Source organism: Aphelocoma coerulescens, chromosome 1 (assembly GCF_041296385.1).
Source record: "Aphelocoma coerulescens isolate FSJ_1873_10779 chromosome 1, UR_Acoe_1.0, whole genome shotgun sequence".
NCBI classification, from domain to species: Eukaryota; Metazoa; Chordata; class Aves; order Passeriformes; family Corvidae; genus Aphelocoma; species Aphelocoma coerulescens.
Genome location: NC_091013.1, coordinates 105,199,942 through 105,220,461, shown reverse-complemented (window position 1 = coordinate 105,220,461; position 20,520 = coordinate 105,199,942). Strand labels below are relative to the sequence as shown.

At 48.1% G+C, this 20,520-nt stretch overlaps 2 protein-coding genes across 4 annotated transcripts; both read left to right on the top strand.

The window, feature by feature from the left end:
* Positions 1-249: 249 nt before the first annotated feature.
* IL18BP (interleukin 18 binding protein) lies at positions 250-1,892 on the top strand. The gene is made up of 5 exons (XM_069023494.1): positions 250-389; positions 612-674; positions 873-938; positions 1,175-1,304; positions 1,415-1,892. Exons 1-5 carry the CDS (start codon positions 311-313, stop codon positions 1,599-1,601), a joined length of 525 nt encoding a protein of 174 aa, XP_068879595.1. The 5' UTR covers positions 250-310; the 3' UTR covers positions 1,602-1,892.
* A 2,871-nt stretch (positions 1,893-4,763) lies between these two features.
* Positions 4,764-20,289, top strand: EPCIP (exosomal polycystin 1 interacting protein). Of its 3 annotated transcripts, none has more exons than XM_069023484.1 (2): positions 4,764-8,726; positions 16,935-20,289. In XM_069023484.1, exon 2 carries the CDS (start codon positions 17,002-17,004, stop codon positions 17,665-17,667), a length of 666 nt encoding a protein of 221 aa, XP_068879585.1. In that variant the 5' UTR covers positions 4,764-8,726; positions 16,935-17,001; the 3' UTR covers positions 17,668-20,289. The 3 variants fall into 3 exon arrangements, with proteins under 3 accessions (XP_068879585.1, XP_068879568.1, XP_068879577.1); XM_069023467.1 differs by having other exon boundaries at positions 16,932-20,289; XM_069023476.1 differs by having other exon boundaries at positions 12,282-20,289.
* The last annotated feature ends 231 nt before the right edge of the window (positions 20,290-20,520 follow it).

The window sequence follows — 20,520 nt, the reverse complement described above, 5'->3', positions numbered from 1 at the left end:
GTCATGGGATGCCGGTCATGGGAGTGCCTGAGGGTTGTGTACCCCCAGGTGCAGGGGACAGAGAGCACAGGGACATGGAGTGCTGGGACACTAGGCACGTTCTGGGGGCTTGGGGACGTGGCGGCAAAGGACCCATCGACACACATCAGCGTCCAGGTGCGGGTCCCCGTGTGGTGGCGTTGCGCCACGTCGCCGGGGCCGAGGGCGGCTCCCGGTGAGTCACGGCTCTGGCTTTCGCCCCTCCCCGGCCGCCTGATAAAGCGCCGCGGGCCGGAGCGCCGCCGCCCCGTCTGAGCCACGGTCTCTCCGTATGGACCGGAGCGGTGGGCAGACAGCCTTGAGGAGCACCAGCTGCGACTTGAGGGACCCGGGGAGGAGGATGCTGGGGGGTACGGGAGCATCCCAGACTCGGGGGGTGCTGGGTGGATGCGAGGGTACGGGATCCTCCACTTGGGGAGTACTGGGGGGAGGATGCTGGGGGGACCATGGCCAGCTGGGAGGATGCTGAGAGGACAGGACCATCCCAGGCTCAGGGAATGCTGGGGCAACCGCCCCAATCTCATGGGGAGCATCCCTGTGTGCCCAGCACTGAGCTCCATTTTTGCCCGCAGGGCCCCTGGGAGCCCCCGCCTGGATCCTCCTGCTCTGCTGGGGCCTGGCCGCTCGCTGCACAGGTAAGTGGGGGTTACTGGGGGGCCGGGGAGCCTAAGGTCAGCCCTGGGCTCTATGCCCATCAAGAGGCCTGTGCAAAGGTCTGGGGACAAGAAGTGCCCCTGTCCTTTTATGAGACCATGCCCCCTCACCCACTACAAAAATGTGGGGTCTCAGGGTCACTTCTTGACCTCCCGCCTCACCCCACTCTGCTCCCCCAGGTGCCATGGCCTTGCCACCGCCCAGCATCACCATCCTGCGGATGCCGGCAGAGCCCCCCCACCCAGGTGAGAGACCCTCACGGCCATGGCAGGGCCTAAGGGTGGGGAGGCTGCAGTGGGGGTCAACTCCTGTGCCAGCCTCCAGCAGACACAAGGTGAATCCTCCACCCACAGTCAAGATTTTGGGGTGCTGATGAGGTGGGGGGATGTTCCCTTTATTGGGGAGGGGGGCTCTGCCTGTTCCTGGGGGGCACTGGGGAGCCTTGCAGCCCCCCTGACCTTCAGGCCCCTTCCGGCTGCAGGCGAGAGCGTGACCGTGTCATGCGAGGCATTGAGTGGACTGCCGGAGCTGACGCTGCTCTACTGGCTGGAGAACGGCTCCTTCGTGGAGAGCCTGCACCCGGACGGTGCTGTGCATGAGGGGACAGTGCAGTGAGTGTGGGGACAGGGGTCCTGAGGGGCAGTGACAGTGGGGCAGCCCTGGTTGGGGCAGGGTCTGCCAGCCTGGAGTGGGCACTGATTGGTCCCCACTGGGTCCACAGAGAGGAGCTGCAGGGCTCAGGGTTGGCCCTGCACCGTGACCTGCACTTCAGCTCCTTCGACACCCAGCACCTGCACACCAACTTCACCTGCGTGGTGCTCAGTCCCCTCGGTGTTGACACCAGGGAGGTGCGATGGCCATCCCCAGCACTGGCCCCTGTCACTGGCAAGAGTGCGGGCCTGGGCTGAGGCAGGGGAGCAACTCGTGCTGGGTGAGCGCCCTGCAGTGCGGCTCCCTGCTCTGACAGCCCCACACCACTGCCTGGGCATGTGACACCTCCAGAGAGGCCCGTCTCTGTTACCTGCTTTGGGGACTGCATGGCCCCACATGTGCTGGCCCCACATGTGCTGACCCCACTGTGAGTGGGGCTCCTGGTGCCCCAAGCTGAGCCAGGAGCGCTGCCTTGGCTGGCACCAGCCCTGCCCATAGCTGGCCCTGGGACCCCAGAGTTTATTAAAGTACATTGAGGCTGCCCAGTGTTACCTGCATCCTGGAGATGGTGGTGCCCATGGGTGTAGAGGGCACCTGTGGGATGAGGAGGGAGGGAGAGGAGGTAGCCCTGGTGCCCATGAAGGGCAGGATCCATTCCTGACCCCCTTCCTGCCTGGTGAAGGGCTGGAGAGCCACAGTCAGTCCCAGTTCTGCCCAGGGAATACCTGCCAGCATGGCTGTGCCCTGCCCTGGAGGAGAGGGTGGGTGGGGAAGGCCTGGGCTGCAGGCGCCCCAGGAGATGGGCCCATCACATCCCTCTCTGCACCTGGGGGGTTGGGGCTGTTCCCCAGCCTGGCATTGCTGAGTCCCATCTGCTGCTCCATGGGGCAGCCCCCCTAACAATCCTGTGCTGGCAGGGCCCCTGCTCTTGGGTGCCAGCCTCCTTCTTGCTCCCTCAGGTGCTTGTGGGGGCTGCAGCCCCCCTGGGCTGTGGGACAGGCTGGGGAACAGATCCCAAACCCCTTGAACAACCCCTGGGCTATGGGCGTCACACTTCAGGATGCTCAGAATGTGAGGGATAAGGATGGGGGGGATGGAGAAGCCTCCAGATGCAGCCCCCACGAGCTGCCCTCATGGGGAGGGAGCCACAGGAGCCCCCTGGGGACAGCCCAGTCCCACAGTGACTCTTAGGAGCCAGGGGAAGGCAAACAGCAGCGCAGCCACCTGGGCAGGGACTCGCCCAAGGCAGCCCTGCTACACCCCCTAGCTCGGTTAATGCCAGCCTCCATCCCTGGGAGAGCCTCTCACAGACCCCACACTCAGCTGCATCCCGACACCCCAGCTACCACTCAGCAAAGGCCTCTGCCAGGCTCAGCCAATATCCTGGGGGCAGTGGCACTATGGCCAGGCTGAGCTGGGCACAGATACCTGCTGTGCAGGACTGTGTGTGGATATCTCTGTGTCCCCCATTCTGCCCTGCTGTCCCTGTGATGCTGGTGGCTCCGTCCCCGACCCTTTTCCTTGCTGCCATGTGATGGCAGCAGCACACTCCTCACTGCACAGCACAGTCATGCTGTGCCATCTCGTGTTCTGCCATGCCATGCTGTGTCACACTTTGCTGCCCATGGATCCTAGTGCAAACCCCAGGTCAGAGCAGCTCAGAGATGCTCAAGGCCATGGTGCCCATGGCACACGCCCCCATTGCCCACCCCACAACCAAGATCGAGACATCCCTGTCCTGGCAGGGCTGGTGGGACAGGACCATTCCCTGCCACATGTCCCCGTGGCCCAGTGGTGGGAGAGACTGTCTTGCAGGGACATCACCTCTCACAAACTCACAGTTGTAGGTGCTGAGCACAGTCAGAAACAGAGCTGGAAGAGGGCGATGTCAGCCACCTCAAACATCTGGAAAAGCAGGATGAGGACCTCCTTGTCCTCATGGAAGAAGTCCTTGGTAGGGACACTGTAGCAGGTCTCCATCATGAAGATGGCATACCAGTTGAACGGCAGGGTGCCTGTTTTCCAGAGAAAGGTGGAGGTGGAGCAGCTGACACGGATAGATTGGTGGCACTGGTATGCTCCCGTGGACACAGTAGCACCTAAGAAGGTGGGGGCCATGACCAACACCACCTCCTTGATGAGGTGGAGGTCTTGCTGGTGTGGGGGTCTGCCAGCGGCCAGGGTCCTGGCCGGCAGTTGCTCCATCAGGGTAGATGCTCCATCAGGGCAGAGCCACCCTGAGGGAAGCCCCCAGATGCCACGGTGCTGTGAACAGGGAAGCAACTGGTTGCTCCTCAAGTGGCTGCGGAGGTGTGGCAGCAGGAGCAAGGTCAGCTCAGGGAGAGTGGCGGGGCCTGGGAGGGGCTGCTGAGAGATGCAGGGTAGGCTGGGGGAAAGCACCCCAGCTGCATCACAGTCCAGAGCCCCTCCTCAGCACGTCCCAGCACTGACCCAGACGCTGATGCCGGCAGCAGCTGAGACCTGCCCTGCTGTGTCACCCTACTGGGTGGTGCAGCCCTACTGGGTCCCAGCCAGCAGCATGTCCTGACCCTCTGAGTGCAGGGGTGCAGGGTGCTCCTGACCCAGCACACAGTGCTTGCCCCAATCCCTGTTGTGCTGCTGAGGACAGCGTAGGCTGTAGCTCAGGTCAGCAGCAATACCTCTCCCTGGGGACCCAGGTCTGCACAGCAGGGCACAGCACACTTGGAGGTTCAGAAACAAAGCAGCAGGACCATGGGACCAAGGCTCATGACATTGGGATGGCAGCCTACAGCTGGGCGCCCATCCTCACTTCCAAGCCAAAGTGAACCCCCAAGACTTTATCAGTCATGTGGCTCAGCCACCTCTGACTCCTCCTATGCTGGTAGCAGCAACTTGGCCATGCTCGCCCATCACCCCCAAATACTGGCAGGGTTCATGTCCATCAGGAGCAGGGTCCTCCTCAGATGAGGGGCCCCATCAGCCAGCAGGGAGATGGACAACAGCCAGATATGGGGGTTATCAATGGGTGATGAGGGGTCAGGGGGATGAGAGCTGGAGGTGCTGGGGACACCAAGGAGGAAGGGTCCTGGGGCTCACTGGGGTGGCACACAGAGGATTTGCTGTAGTGGGGGAAGTATAAGCAGCACTATTCCTGCCTGAGGGGAGGAATCCAGCTAGGGGGACTCTGGTGAGGAGAAGGAGACACTGTCCCCTTGGGGCACCTGGGACGAGAAGTAAGCTCTGGTGGGAGGAGAGCCTGGCCAGGGCAGCCCTGGAGGCTAAGGAGGAAGGGAAAGTAAAACCACAGGCTCCTGTGCTTGCTTTACTGTAAATTAATCTGGTTCTCATTAGTGGTTGCTTCTGCTTACTGTGACCTGTGGGTATCTCCATGCTGCAGCAGGAGCACCTCTGAAGGGAATGTGCCCCAAGGATAAGACCATGCTGGAGAAGGTACACCTTGAAGTTGTCTGTAGCTGTGCTGGAGGTCATGCTGGAACACCTGAAAGTGTGTGGCCACGAATAAGCCACCAAAGAGCAGGTACACCCTTAGAGGCACTGCAGCCATGCAGAAGGCCAAACTAGAGCAGATATATGCCCCATCCCTGGAAATGTTTGATATTGGATAGGGCCTGGAGAGCAACCTGGTCCAGTGGAAGGTGTCCCTGCTCATGGCAGGGGTTTGGAACAAGATGAGCTTTAAGGTCCCTCCCAAACCAGTCTGTGATTATATGATTTGGTGAACATTTGTGGACATTTTATGGGCATTTTATGTACATTTCATAGTAGTGGTCCATAGACTAGGGGAATGATATCTGTGCATGATAGCTAAGGGTGGGAAGGGGGTGGTGGGTATTGGATAGCACAGGACCTGAGCAGGATGTACATGGCATAGAATAAGGGATGGAGAAGGTACTGTGTTGGGCAGAGGAGGAGTTCCATTAGTTCCCTGTGGCTGTGGTTTGGATTTTTGCTGGAGGGAGCACTGATAAACCAGGGATGTTTCAGTCAGTGCTGAGCATCAAGGCCTTTGGTGCTCCTCACGCTGCCCCACCAGCAAGTAGGGTGTGGGTGTGAAAGGAGTTGGAAAGGGACATGGCCAGGACATTGGACCCCAACTGACCCCAGGCATATTCCAAACCACAGGATGTCACGGTCAGCAGTAAAACTGGGGAGGTTGGTCTGGGGGGGCTACTGCTCAGAGTAGAAACAGGAAAGTTGTACAGACAAATCCCTGGCTTTAGGCCACCAACAGAATTTTTGGGGTTTTTGATCATGGGTCAGTTTAGATGACAACAAGCCTACAGGTGATAGACTGGGTATACCTGCCTCAGAGGGAAAAGGATCTTTGTGCAGGAGTTAGCAGGGCATGTTGAGTGAGCCTTAAACTGGATTTGAAGGGGAAAGGAGATAAAAACCAGGTCACTGGAGATAAGCCTGGGAGTGGCTTGATGCTGTTTGAGGGATGGTGTGTTAGTGAGGTCGTTCAGGCTACCATCTCAGTAGATGTAGGGAATGGAGATCCATGAAGCAGCAAGGATGCAAGGATGTTATTGATGTGCTAGAAACCATGGAAGCTCCTGAGAATGGTCACTCAGGAATTGGAGCTTCTCTCCCCAAAAAGGCATCAGGATCAATAACCCAGCTGAAGTGCATCTGCCCCAATGCCTGCAGCGTGGGCAGCAAACAGGAGAACCTGGAAGGCGTGGTGCAAGAGGAAAACTATGGCATAGTTGCCATCACAGAGACATGGCGGGATGACTGGCACCACTGGAGTGGTGCAATGGATGGTGATGAACTCTTCAGAATGGACAGGCAAGGAATGAGAGGTGGTGTGGTAGCCCTGTATGGGAGGGAGTGTTTTGACTGTCTAGAGCCTGACAGTGGTGATGCAAGTGTCAAGGGTTGGTGGGTAAGAATCGTGGGGAAGGCCAACAGGGCAGATATCCAGGTGGGAGTTGGGTACAGATCACCCAGCCAGGACCAAGAGGCAGACAAGAAGTCTCATGATGGCCAGCCCTTGTCTTCACAGGGGCAATCCAGTAGGGAGGAGAGAGTTCAGGAGGTTCCTGGAGTGTGTGGAAGAGATGTTCCTGACACAGCTGGTGAGGGGGCAGCTAGAGAAGGCACCTGCTGGATGTGCTGTTTGTCAGGAGAGGAGGACTAGTGCAAGTTACTATGGTGGGAGGCTACCCTGGGCACAGTGACCATGAAAGGATAGTTTTGGATTCTTGGAGCAATAAGGAGGGGAGTCAACAGAACTGCCACCTTGGACTCCCTGAGAGCAGACTTAGGCCTGTTCAAGGGCCTGGTTGACAGAGTCCCTTGGGATGCTGTCCTGAAGGGCAAAGGAGGCCAGGAAGGCTGAACGTGCTGTAAGGAACCTTCCGGGCACAGGAGCAGGGTATGCTGAAAAAAGCAGCCAGAGGGAAGAGAACTTTGTCTGGAACTCAGAGTAAAAAGGAGAGTTTATGACATTTGAAAGAAGGGGCAGTAAATCAGGAAACCAACAAGGATGTCATGAGGTTATGCAGGGAGAAAATGAGAAGAGTGGAAGCCCATATGGCCACTGCTGTAAAAGACAATAAATAAATGTTTCTATAAATACATTAACCACAAAATGGGGGCTAATTTGGAGCCTTTATTGGATGGCTGGGGAAACACAGAGACAGAGAATGAGGAAAAGTCTCAGGTACCTTGAAAGGTGATGGAGCAGACCATCCTCAGTGCCATCATGTGGCACATGCAGAACAACCAGGGGATCAGGCCTGGCCAACATGGGTTTGTGAAAGGCAGGTCCTGCTTGACCAACCTGGCTTCTGTGACAAGATGACCTGCTCAGTAGGTGAGTGAAAGGCTGTGGATGTGTCTACCTGGGCTTTAGTAAAGCATTTGACACCATTTCCCACAGCTTTCTGGAGAAACTGTCTGCTCATGGCTTGGCCAGGTGTACTGTTTGCTAGATAAAGAAAGCCTGTATGTCCAGGCCCTGAATGGCACCCTAACTCCTCCTGACTTTGGCCAAATGCCCTTTCAGTGGTATCAGTATTGGCCATTCCCAGAGGGACCTGGGGCATGTAAAGGCCAGGCATAATTTTTGAAAAAGCAGCAAATATCTTTTCATTTGAACCACAGCAAATCTTAGTCTTTGTTCCTTACATGTGCCCTACTAGAGTGCCTTTGTCCCACAGCACATTGCCTCATGATTATTTTTAGGGTACTCCTACTGCATTTCCTTGTGAAGCTGCTCATGAGTCCTTGCAAATGATCTCTCTGCTTATTCAGGACAGTTAGTCCCAGGCTAACAGCAGAAATCCTAGCATTCAGTAACTCTGCTGTGAAAACAGGAATGTAAAACATGCCACAAAGGTGGCGTTTTCCATGCTGGATTGTGGAGAAGCATACACAATGTTTGAACAGTTGAGAGCCAGTTGTGCCTCTGATAAGCTGTGACTGAAAATTTCATAGAATCATAGAATATCCTGAATTGGAAGGGACCCACAAGGATCATTGATTCCAGTTTCTGGCCCACTCCAACAATCCCACCCTGTGCCTGAGAGCATTGTCCAAATGCTTGTTAAGCTCTGGCAGCCTTGGGGCCATGACCACTGCCCTGGGAAGCCTGTTCAGTGCCCAACCACCTTCTAGGGGAAGAACCTTTTCCTAATATCCAGCCTAAACCTCCCCTCATTCATCTTCAAGCCATTCCATTGGGACTGTCACAGAGAGCAGAGATCAGTGCCTGTCCCTCTGCAGCCTCTCATGAGGAAGCTGCACACTGCTATGACGTTTCCCCTCACAGTCTTCTTCTCAAGCCAGGTGATCTCAGGCATTCCTCTTACAGCTTTCCAGTTACTCCCTCCAGTTGACTGAGCAGGCTTTCCAACTGTGCCTGAAGTTCTGTTTTAAACCTCCATTCAAAGTCCCCAGGAAGGAGACAGAGCAGAATATGTCCCATGGGGACAGTCACAGGGCTCCCCAGGTGGATGGCCAGCACAGAGCCATGAGGGGAGCAAAGCGCCAGAGGTCCTGCCTCTGTCTGTGCACACCAGGCTGGCTGACCCCCTGTGAACACAGGTCAGCAGCCAAGCACCCCAGCTCCCCTCACAGAGGGAGCAGGGAGCTGGCTGGCACTTCCTAACATTTCCAGGTGAGCCCTTCGTGCCTGACAGAATGGCACAGGTGGTGTTAATGGTTGGGGCAGACCTTGGACCACACTCCTGGCTGGTGGGGGAATGCCATGGGGTGCTGGCTCATGACAACATAAAAGAAGAGCATTGAGTGAGAGACAAGGCACTGCTGCCTGCCCTGCAGACTGACCCCACTCCCAGCCACAGCCGAGAAGTTCAGCCAAGCGGGAAACTGAGCACGGACAAACCCATCCACTGGCATCCAGAGAAAGAGTAAGTCACTGTTTTGGCTCTAAGGGAGGGGGGTAAATAAGAAAGAAACATTTAATAGCTTGTATTTTTATGAACGAGGCCATCTCTCCCTCTCCAGTAACTCTTCCTAGCAGGTATTTTTGTTTGAAATTTGTTGCTTTGTAGTCGAGGTGAAGTAGGATATTCTGCAAAGTTTATCTTTCATGTGTTGCAATTGTTTATACACTGTATCTGTATGCCTAAGGTAATAATTAATAGTTCTATGAATAATAACCACAAAGAATGGTGGGGTGATTTTGCTCCATTTTGCAAAGACTCCTTTAGGCAAATCTTTAAAGGGGACAGGAATTTTCATGGGAATTATTCCAGCTGACAGGAGCTGAGATTTTATTCAGAAGAGCATTGGAAGAGAAGGCTCGAGGAAAGGGCATCTAGGACCTCTGTTTTATTCTGTAATTTAATTTATAAACAAAGTCAGTGATACAGTAAGGACAAACTAAAGTAAATGTACTATCTCTGTGTAGCTCTGGAGTCTCAATGGCAATGACAACATCCACTATCTGAGTGAACAGAGCTGAGCTATCTGGCCCCGAGGTGCCCTGCTCCAGAGTTTCAGTCTCCAGCTGCTTAGTGATCACTAATATTTCATACCAGCTTTGTGATCATGCAGCTTTCTGCTCTCACTTTTCTTCCCTAATTTAGGATTTGAACAATAGAAAACTAAGTGCTACAATACACTGTAATTTTCAGCATTATGTTTTGGGATTAGCAAATCTTTAGTTTCGTGTAACGTTTAATTTCAACTTTTGTCCCAGGTCACGTTAGAAAGGGTACTGGGAAATAACCAAAACTGTATTCAAGCTTTCTTTCCTAAAGTTCACTCAGTGTAAGTGCCCTTGCTCCAGGGAGTAGTTGGTTTGACATAAAAAAATGAAAATTTAAAAAAGTCTTTTAAAAATGAATGTAAGTACTTCAGTGTTGAAGTTCTCAGCTTGAGCCACCAAGGGTAAGTCCTTTTTGGACAGTGTTGACCACCCATCCTTGGGACACCTGGCTTCCCAGAAGGTGTCCCTTTCTGAGGACACATGAACAAACAGGGCTTTGACTGTGCATCCCTTACAATTACAAAAGTACTTCTTGTATGAAAATACAATTCACCTGTGCATTTGTGAGCCTGCACATTCATGCTTTATGGATGGATACACACTTTTGAGTTTTTTTGAATACTTGAACTTTAAATGCCAGGGAGCACAACTCCACCAGTCATTCTACCTTACATCTGTGCAGAACAGTTCTCTCCTCCCATGTTGGTAAAGCTTTATAACACTTCCTTCTCACTTTTCATTTATGTAAATGCTTATCCTGATGCAATTCAAATGTGAATTCCCAGGTCAGTGTATGTCCGTCTTCCCAGACAGCATGTATTGTGCACACCTCCAAGCTGGAATAGCTTCAGGTGTGTTCTGGCAAAGCAAATCCTGCCACTCATCTGGGTCCCCTGCTCTTTATTAGGAAAAGTGCAGGTTGCATGTAGGAAACACAGCATGAAAATTAAGATCTTGCACATGCCTCCTTTCTGCTCTGTCAGGGTTGGAAATAATCAGGCTGTGAACTGCTGAGGGTGACCTTCATCAGGGGGAAGAAGGGAGGTATCACCACTCCCAGTTCTTTGGGAGGAGATTTCCTCCTTTCCCTTGACTTTTCTCCTAATATTCTGCCTCCCTGCAGTTCCATGTCACAGCCTTCCCGCTGTAACGTTTGCCTCTGCTGCGGACAGAAGCTTTGCATAGGAGGGCCAGGCTTGAGGATTTTACAGAGGTGTTTGTAGATGAATTGCCTGTTCTGGAGTCTGTGTACACCTGAATATCAAAATACCCATACAGTGAACATTTCAAGGGTCAGTGTATTGTTCAAGTTCAGTGCTACAGTATTATCTACTTTATCTTGCTGGGAAGGAATTTGTTTCACTAAACTTGAGCACTCCACTGCTACAACCTAATGCCAGTAGCCCCAGCTTCTGCTGCACAAGCAGACACAAATATAATTTTCAAGCTATTGACAACAAGAATGGATCATGGTGCAGCCTGAAAGGCTGTAGAACTTCAGCTTTGATCACAAACTTATTTCCCTCAACTTATCTATGGACTAACTAAATAAGTACAGTAGTTGTTCAAGCAAAGAGACAGCAAACAAAATTCCTCTCAGCCATCAGCCCACTTAGGAATTCCTAAAATTCCCATGCAGCAAAACCAGCAAATCCAGCATTTTGTTTTCCTTAAAGCCGCAGTCTCCCTAGGGCTTTCTGGTCAGATTATGTAGCTGCTCTGCAGTCAAGACTCAGATTAGTTTATTAAGGGACTGACTCACTGCATTTTCCTGTAATCTTGTATTTTAACACCTGCTCAGTTCAAAATGCCATTTTGATCTAAATTGTGTGGGTTTGCTATTCATCCTGTGTACATTACTTAAGATGCACAAGATTATACAGATTCAAGGTTCTCTTTGCTTAATACAGCACTTTCAGATGGGTGTATGTTAGCACAAGTGATCAATGAGGGGTTTTAGTTTTTTTCTGAAGAAAGAATGGAAGAAAACACCCTGTGAAGAAATTAATTTTATAGACTTAGAACTTCCATTGAGTAGGATAAACTTTCCTTGTGATAGTAGTATTCTCACACAATAGTCAAAGGCTTTTTGCTGTTTTTTTGCAGTTTTCTTAATAGACAGACCTACAATTAGGAAAAAAAAAAAAAGTGGAATTATCAAAGCAAATTCAAAAACCTGAAATGACGCTACTACTAAATAAGCACTGAAAATCTCCTGTAGCAGTCAAAACCTGTGAAGCAAAAGGAACAGGGATGGAATCTTGTACTAGAAAAGTTTTGGGATAACACATAATAAACCAGGGTTTTCCTTGCTGGAAGGAGGATACACATCTAAAACCATGCTGGTTGAAACAATCAAATGAATAATTTGCTGCTGCTATCAATATCTAGTCTGATTTTCACCTGAGAGGCCCCCACTCAGGACAAAAAAAATGAACAAATGATTTACGACATTTAGATCACTCAAAATAGTTTTTTTCAGAAGCAGATTATTGCTACCAGAAGTAAGCAAAATTTCCCTAAAATAATTGGGATTTTTGTGCTGCTAAGCAGAGAGTACAGCTTCCTTTCTCCCCTCTCTATTGCGGAGATTCCGGCTGCAAAGCAGCAGTGGCCTTACCCCTCCCAGGCCAGCGCTGCGGGCTGCCGGGACTCTGAGGCAGCTTCTGGGATCTAGTTTTCTGCTAGTTCTTGCATGGAAGGAACAACTCATTACTGAACAACAAACACTGGATTGGATATATACCACACTAATCAGGAGCCACAGAAAGAGCAGCATGGAGGGCTCTTCTAGAGAAATGTTCTCCCTTTTCCTTTCTTTTTGTCAAAACAGGCTTGTAAAGTTAGCAAAAAAACTGCCCCAGGAGCTCAGGTTTTTTTCTCTTTCTGTATATTCTACCTGTTAAAGAGCTTCCTGACTTGTTGAGGAAGGATTCTTACTCCTTGTTTCTCCTTCATTCCTCCATCCCAGCCCCGGGCTGCAGTTGCCTCTCCTTCACCCAGCCCCTCATAAAATCACAGGATATTTTGAGCTGGAAAGGACCTTACAGCCCATCTCGTTCCACCCTCTGCCATATGCAGGGACACCTTCCACTAGACCAGGTTGCTCAAAGCCCTGTCCAGCCTGGCCTTGAACACTCCCAGGGATGTCTACAAGGAAAACAATGGTAGCTTCAGACTTCAGCCAGATGAAAATCAAGAAAATGATGCTAATCACCAAGGTCTTCTTGATAATTAACATCTTCAGGCCAATTAAGTATCTTTTGATCTCAACCATATCTCACTTCCACCTCCCCATTTTCCATAAAGCCCTTTCAGTGGCAGAGTTTCTATCAAAACTCTTCTTGTAATTGCTGAACCTTTACCCTCTGAGGTAACCAGAACTGAGGTATCTTCAGTTCATAGAAATCAAAATCCACACTTCAAAACTTTTCTGTGGTGTTTTAATGCTGTAATTAGCAGGTAACTGCTGGGGAAACACTCTCAGCTGTTTGAAGAATTGGATTAACTATAAGTAATTTCCATGGGGTAGCAATATGCTACCACTGTTCAGTGAATGTGGGTGACAGCTTACCCTGGCATAAGAAAAGATCTCTTGGGCAATACAGTCTAATTACTATTCAAAGCACTAATGTGTTCTTATACAGTGTTCTTATACACTGATTTCTCACTTCATTATCACACACTAAGTGCTTGCCATGCTTCGCTTCTGGGCAGCAAGGTGGGGTGGTGGTGGTGAAAGGGCTCAGCAGCTGTTTATCTCCTAGTTTTACTGGCCTCTTGTTTTTTCTACTTCTAGTTGTATGTTCCAAACCAGAGCACATAAAGATGGCAAGGACAGGAATGTAGGTTTTATCTCTAATTTACCTAAGCAGGGGTGGGGGAATTTGTTGAAGTTTACCACTGGAACAAAAACTGACCAGTAACTCATAAAAGGAAACATTGCAATCACAGAGCATAATTTCAAAACATTGTGTAATTTCTAGCTGACTGTATGAGACCAACTTAGAACAAATACCAGTGCAGTTGAGTGGAGGGCATGCATCATTTGAAACATGGTTGTCTGGGATGTCATTAGAAATAATACCACCACGGAGAAACCATGTTGTTAGAATAAACCACCACCTGTTCAGACAAATTTATTTTTTGCTGGATTGGACAAAGAGAGGTATTTACCAAGGTGATATTATTTCTGCTGGAGGTCACCTTGCAGCCTGGTAGAGCTCTAGATTCTTTTAACTGAAAGTTTAAACCAAACCTTCAGCAGTAGTCCAAGACTCCTTCAGTGCATGCCACATTTAGGCTACAGAGTCATTCTGTGTTTTAATAAAAATGTATTTATCAATCATCTCTCTCATAATTTAAAAGTTCAATCACTTTTGGTATGCAAATGTGTTACCAGTTTTATTACTCCAGCCACTTTCAAGCATTGATGAACAGTGGGTATAAGGCTGGACAAGAATGATGGTCTAAACCAGCTGTATTGGACAGTTATATGGAGATTAAATGCAAACCAGCTTGTTCTCAGCTTGAGTTTCTGTAGACAAAGGAGTTATTCTTTTCACCAGAACAGATACATAAAAGCGGGTAGGTTTTGGTTACCCATCAGTGAGGGAAGAGCACCCAGATAATTTGCCAAGTTCAGATTTGAAATCCTATTCTTGTTTCCTGAGTTCAAGAGTCTTCTAATATAAACTAGAAAGCTGAAAAAGGCTTCTATGATTTTTACAGAACTTCTATAGCTGCTACGTTACATAAGGAAATGTCACATAGCTTATGGAAACCAGTTGTAAAATCCATTGTGTCAGGTGGATGAAACTTTAAATAGTAGTAGTGATTATACTGAAAGTCTAGCTAAATTTTACTGAAAACTTAGGGAAGATATACCCACCAGTTTTCCCTAGAAAATTGCACAGGAATTCTTGACATTTAGCATAGTCTGTTGCATTCTTTGTGTTTCTATAGGTTGCGTCTAAAACTATTTTGGTGAGTTCAAGGGATAAATTATCTCTGTTAAGGGAAGTGGGTATTGCTCAGAGAGAGACCATGATGGAAAGATGTACTACACACACCATTCTCCACTTTTCTAAAGATACTCCATCTTCTTTTTAATTTTGGAGATGGTGGAGAACACAGAACCACAAGAGGCAAGAAAATCACCCCATATTTTATCTTCATGGCAATATTACAACAAAGGGCTCTGTGTATCTCCAAGAGCCCTACTGAAGGCAGTTCCCCCATCCCTAAAAATGAAAGCAAATAATTTTCCAAGCCTTAAGCAGTGGAGACAGCAATGTGGTTTGATTAAGAACCATATAATGCACATTTTTCTGTGGATAGTAGTTAGTAAAGTAAAGATGCATTGCAGGTGACTTTGACACTTCACAGACACATAACCCGCAACATATATTTCACTTCTTGCACATCCCTCACCAAAGCCACACAGAAACTAAATCCCGAGAACTGGACAGGAATGTTTCATCCTATCAATGATTTGCAAGGAGCAGAGAAGGATAGAAAGTATTTCTGGAGATTAAATTTCCTGGAATGCCAGAATTTAGAATTTTGTTTGGATTCTGATGGATGGAGCTCAAATGTTATCAGCTAAGTTAAACCTGAAATAGAATTTTCTTTGGTTGGCTGCACACCAGTAGAGAACTTTAAAGGTTCTCCACTCTTCAGGTACTGAGAAAAATAAAGGAAACAAGAGTTAAAACTAATGAGGATGCATCAAAGTATTTTAGTCTAATGTTTTATGAATATTAAGTCCTCAAACATTAAGTGGAAAAAGCAGTATCACCAGTATCACTCCTTTTGACACAGGTGGGAGTTTGAATCTCTTTTACTTAGTCCAAACTCATGTTGTCAACCTTGTCTAGAATTTCTTGCAAATACTACCTCCAACACAGAAAAATCCAAATAATTTCATTTAGTTGTGAAGCTGTGTTGATATTACAGATTTCTGGTCTATCACAACTGTTAGCCACTGTTCAGGACTGAGAAAATAAGCAACGTGGAGGTCTAGTAATAGGATTTTCAATGTGATTAGATGCTTAGATAGTGGAAACATTACTAGCAATAACTATACCACAACAGCTACAGCTTGGGTGAGTCTGACTTTTGGAGTTAAACATCAGCCAACAGTTGGACTGGAATTTCTGGTATGTTCCACAACATAGATTAAATATTTGATTTAAAAACTTAAATGTCTGCATCCTTCTGTCATAGTTTGGGAATGGTATTCTCCAATTTAGTACTCCCACTAAAAAAGCCTCCCACGATCCCTTCCCCCCACCTCCAACTGGAGGCACAAAAGGCAATGCTCACGGGTTGAGATAAGAACAGTTTACTGGAAACAGCAATGAGATAAGAAAACAAACAGGAACAGGAACAGTATTAATAACAGAAGTCTACAAAACTGTAGGTGTATTGCCATGTTTTCTGAAGTGCTGCAGACAAGCATTCAGGATGCGAATCAATCTTGTTACATGATAAGGACCAAATTTTGTCCAGCATGTGCCCTACTGCTGCTTTCACTAGAACCTGTCATCTTTGGTGAAAACTTGTCTCTAATGCTTCTTGGTGCTTCAAAACAGTTACATCAAATTAGACAAACTTTCCAACCTCCTTATAATTTGTGTTAAGAAATTGCATTCTGCTTCATTGCCTGTACCATCATATAATAAATAATATGTCAGGAAAACACATATGCTCCTAGTAAAATCCAACTCCACTCTGAAAACCAACGGGCTGGCAGCTGAGAATCCAAGAATCCCACCAAACATGCTCCCAACCATTTGACGTGGCCCATGCTGGGATGGAAACTTGCTCCATTGTCATACGTATGCGTGGAGTTGCTATTTTGCTTTGCCAGGATAAATAAAGTGGGGGCAGAGCAACTGACAAAGCCTGGATCTATCCTATAGTAGTTGCTGTGCCAAGACATAATGAGAGGTGGTCCCTGGTCCTCAAAACTTACAGACTAAGGCTGGAGCAGATGTAGCTTCACATGGATCAAAATCAGGATTTATCAGCACTCCACATAGCTCAGAAGGATATACACAGTGTCCAGCAATGCTTTCGCCCTTAACTGCCCTCCCTCCCTCCCTCCCTCCCTCCCTTTTCCCAGTATATCCCACATTCAGTTTAAGGGAAAGGTTATCACAGTGGTTACTTAGCAATTCAGGTGTAAAACAAAACTATCGCCTCTAGCCCTTCTCAGACTGCCTCGCTCAGTGAAGTAGAGAACAAGGTTCTTTGTCCCCCCTGTCTGGTAGGAAGCAAAGAAAGCAGAAAGGAGAAACAAGCAGGAATTGTCCTGCACAACTCTTTGTCCTGTCCTTACCTCTGCACAGGCCAGGCTCAGGAGCTGTCTGCATAGACAAGAGAGTGTACAAGCTGTCTTATAAGCAGATGAAACCATTTAGAGCAAAAGAAGAGCGAAAAGAGAATCCCAAACTTTAGTCACAATCTGTTTTCTAAATCAGTGTGGTTGTGCTTTCCCCTTGATGCAGAACTGCAATATGGCTCTGAATAGATGTGACAGATAATGAGTGGAAAAGCAAAGTAATATTAACCATTGAGAGATCTTTAGTATAATAAAGAAATTGTTTTTCCTCAGTAGGTAAAGCCAAGTGATCTAAATCATTCAGTAAAAGGAGGAGACACTTGGCAACTTGGCACCAGTGCTAATGAAGCCAATAGCCTACCCTGCTTTCTCCATTTGTCTGGCTCTCATTTTGGCCAGATTCCTTGGCATACACATCAGTTTTGTGAGAAGTCAGAAGAACCACACGCTAATTTTCACTAAGGAAAACACAATTCGCAACTGCAGCTGTTCTGTGGCTATCCGTGACTGCGATTACTGCCTGGCAAACTTGATGTGCAACTGCAAAACAGTGCTGCCTTCTACCATGGAAAAAACTACCTACAATAGCCACCTGACCATCTGGTTCACAGACACCTCTGTGCTGGAGATGGTCCTCAACTTCACAAGGTTGTGGGATTTGAAGCTGTCCTTCTGTGGCACCACTCCTCTCCCAACGGAATATCTGGCCATTTGGGGACTTCGAAAGCTCCGGGTAAACAAGGTCAAGGGACAATTTCCAGAGCAGAGCATAACCATCTGCAGCAACAACAACGACAAAGAAGACTTGCTTGAGGTGCACAACAAAGACAGGCAAATGCTTGCACATATTTCTTTTCTGGATACCTCCCTTTTCAATGGCTATTCATTGCTGAAGTCATACAGTGTGGAAAACGTCCCTAGTATCATGAAGCACTTTCCCAGCCTCCTGTACTCTGATGTTTTCTCAACCTCAGATAACGAGAGCTACATTGTAACATTCATTTACTGAGTTATTTAACACAGTCAGTAGTGAGAAGCATGGCAACCTGCTAAGAGTTAGAGGGATGGGATGCCTTTAAGTCTGTCTGGTTTGTCCAGGAGGAGCTGTTAGGGGATTGTGAGAGAACTCTACAAGGAAGTGTTTGAAGTAAGAGACTCATCAGATTAATCAGCAAACTCTTTCTTAAAGAACAAAGTAACTATGAAACAACTGTTTTCCAAAGCATTGTTAGAATTTTTTTGTTTATATATTCTAAGCTGAGAATTGAAATCTGCAGATAAATTTTGTTTTAAGGTTGTGCTTCGGACAGAAAAAGGCATAACCATGTAGGTCCCATTGCAGAAGAACCCAAGCCCCCCAGAGAATCACTCACGTTAGATGGCAGCTCAGCAGGTAAATTCACAGTTGCTTTGCAAGCTGCAAACTGCTCCCATTACACTCAGAGATTTAGGAAACAGAGGTATTGGACTTCCCTCTGTGAGGGCAGGTATTTCCCTGCATCTGTCCTTTCTTCCTTATCTCACACATAATCTTTATTTCCAGATCACATGATATTCTGGGTTGGAAGGGACCCACAAGGATCATCAAGTCTAACTCTTAAGTGAATGGCCCACATGAGGATTGAACTCACAACTTGGGTGTTACTAACACTGGGCCAATCTCAGTGTCATCTTCAGTGCAATCCCCTGCTGACAGCATGACTGCTTCTGGGATCAGACCAGGCAGCTCAGCAGCTGGGTCCTGAAAGCTTGCAAGGATGGAGCCTGCACAACCTCACTGCGCAACCTGCTCCACTGCCTTGCCTGTCCTCACTGGCAAACTTTTTTGCATGTATGAACCTTAGCCTTCCCATCTCCAGGCTGAGCATGCCCAGTTCCCTCACACTTTTCTCAGTCACATGTGCCAGCCCCTACCCATCTTGATGACTCTCCACTGGACTTCATTTGATCCATATTTTTCCAGGGAAAGGGTGCCACCTGCATGATAGATGTGCTGACACCTGCAATTTCCCCAAATGCAGGAACTCCCAACTTTTATGAAAATGACAAACTGCTCATGTTCTCCCCTGTGAGAAAGTAGAAATACTCAATCCAATGACTCTCATCTGACAAAGGAGGTGAGGCTTCGGGCAGTTTTCAGATGTGTTGCATGAGAAAGGTTGTCATTCCCTGAAAAACATACACCAAAGACTATTAAAATAGCCCAAAGTCTGCTCCTTGCCCATGTCTGCAGGATTTGCATTCTGTGAGATATGATTAAAGCTGGATCCACCAATATAGTAAAATAAAGGCTTTAAAATAGCAAGTCATAAGAGCCTTGCACTGCCAGCAATGGATTTCATGCAACTGAGATAAAATATAAGAAAACTTCTGCCAAGAGAAGCTGTGGCTGCCCCATCCCTGGAAGTGTCCAATGCCAGGCTGGATGAAGCTTGGAACAACCTGATCTAGCAGAAGGTTCATGGCTGGGGGCGATGGAACTGGCTGGTCTTTAAGGGCCCTTCCAACCCAAACCATTCTGTGATTCTGTGATTCTCTGTCCACTTACGGGAATGGCTATCAAGATTCTGAGGAACCAGTGCAACTGCTACCGTTTATAAGAAAGACTATTTCTATTTTAAATAGTCATATTGATATAACTGTAACCAATGATGAAGCAGTTTTGCTAGGAAGCAAAACTTAATTTTTCAGAAGACTTAAATACATGCTCGCCCCCCCCCATTACTGTGAGCTTTCCCACTGAAATCAACAATGTACTAACGATGGAATTAATGGAGTCTATTTGCAATTGCAAATAGATTTAAGCACACCAGTGTTTGCAATCTGGGTACCGAACTCCAGACGTAGTTTCCTTTGTCAGCACTTGGCAACAAACCATAAGCCTTTTCCCCCAAATTACAAGTATTTCTAGTGATACCTCTCATGACTGTGTATTACAGACACATAATTCATGTCACCTGCCCAGGAACCCCCTTGTCCAGCTGTCTGTGCAAGAGAAATAACCTTGCCTTCACAAACTAGCAACTCACCAGTCCTGCACAGGATAGTGTTGTGTTTAAAAAAAAAAAGGGGAGGTACACACAAATATATTGATTTCTGAATGTTACCAATGCTTTCTCCTCAGCAAAGATCTGCTGCCCTCTGGTAAAAAATGTGCTTAAATCACAGTAATTCCCCATTGCCATGACAGCGGTGTCCAAAAATTCACATATGCAGCAGTAGCTGAGGATGTATGTATTCTGGCCTTGTTGGGAAGAAACGAGGTTAAAAAATCCATGGGCTTTCTAACAGAGCAAATTAAAGTTCCAGTTACTTTTGCCACTGTAGTGTTCTGAATAAGGCTGGTGCAACAGACCTTTTACTCCAGTGCCCAAGTAAGTACTGCAGGGCATTTTTCCTGGGAAGAGCAAAAAATCCTCAACTACAGAAATCCACAGCACCGATATTGCAGTGATCTTTCCAACGCCCCTATTCTGCTCCAGCGGATACCAAGAACCTGATTCTCCCAATTCAATTTTATATGGCTTTGCCCTATGGAAGTACTGCATTAGAAGCTCACAGAGTTTTTCCAGAGCAACGTCTCCAAAGCGTGGCTACGCCTGGTATAATAAAACTAATTTTGTATAACAAACTCATCTCGTATGATGAACCTTTTGTTTAATATAACTCACGTTATACTTACATCATCGCCCCTCCCACCCACCTTTCCCGCCGTCTCACGCTACCCTCCCGACACAAGATGGCGGCGGCCGTGAAGGAGCAGCGGGAGCGGGGCGGGCCGCTCGAGTCCCCGCTCCGCGCGCTCCCCGCCGCGCAGGCGCAGTGGCGTGCCCTCCGTCCGCCGGTGGCCGAGCCGGCGGCA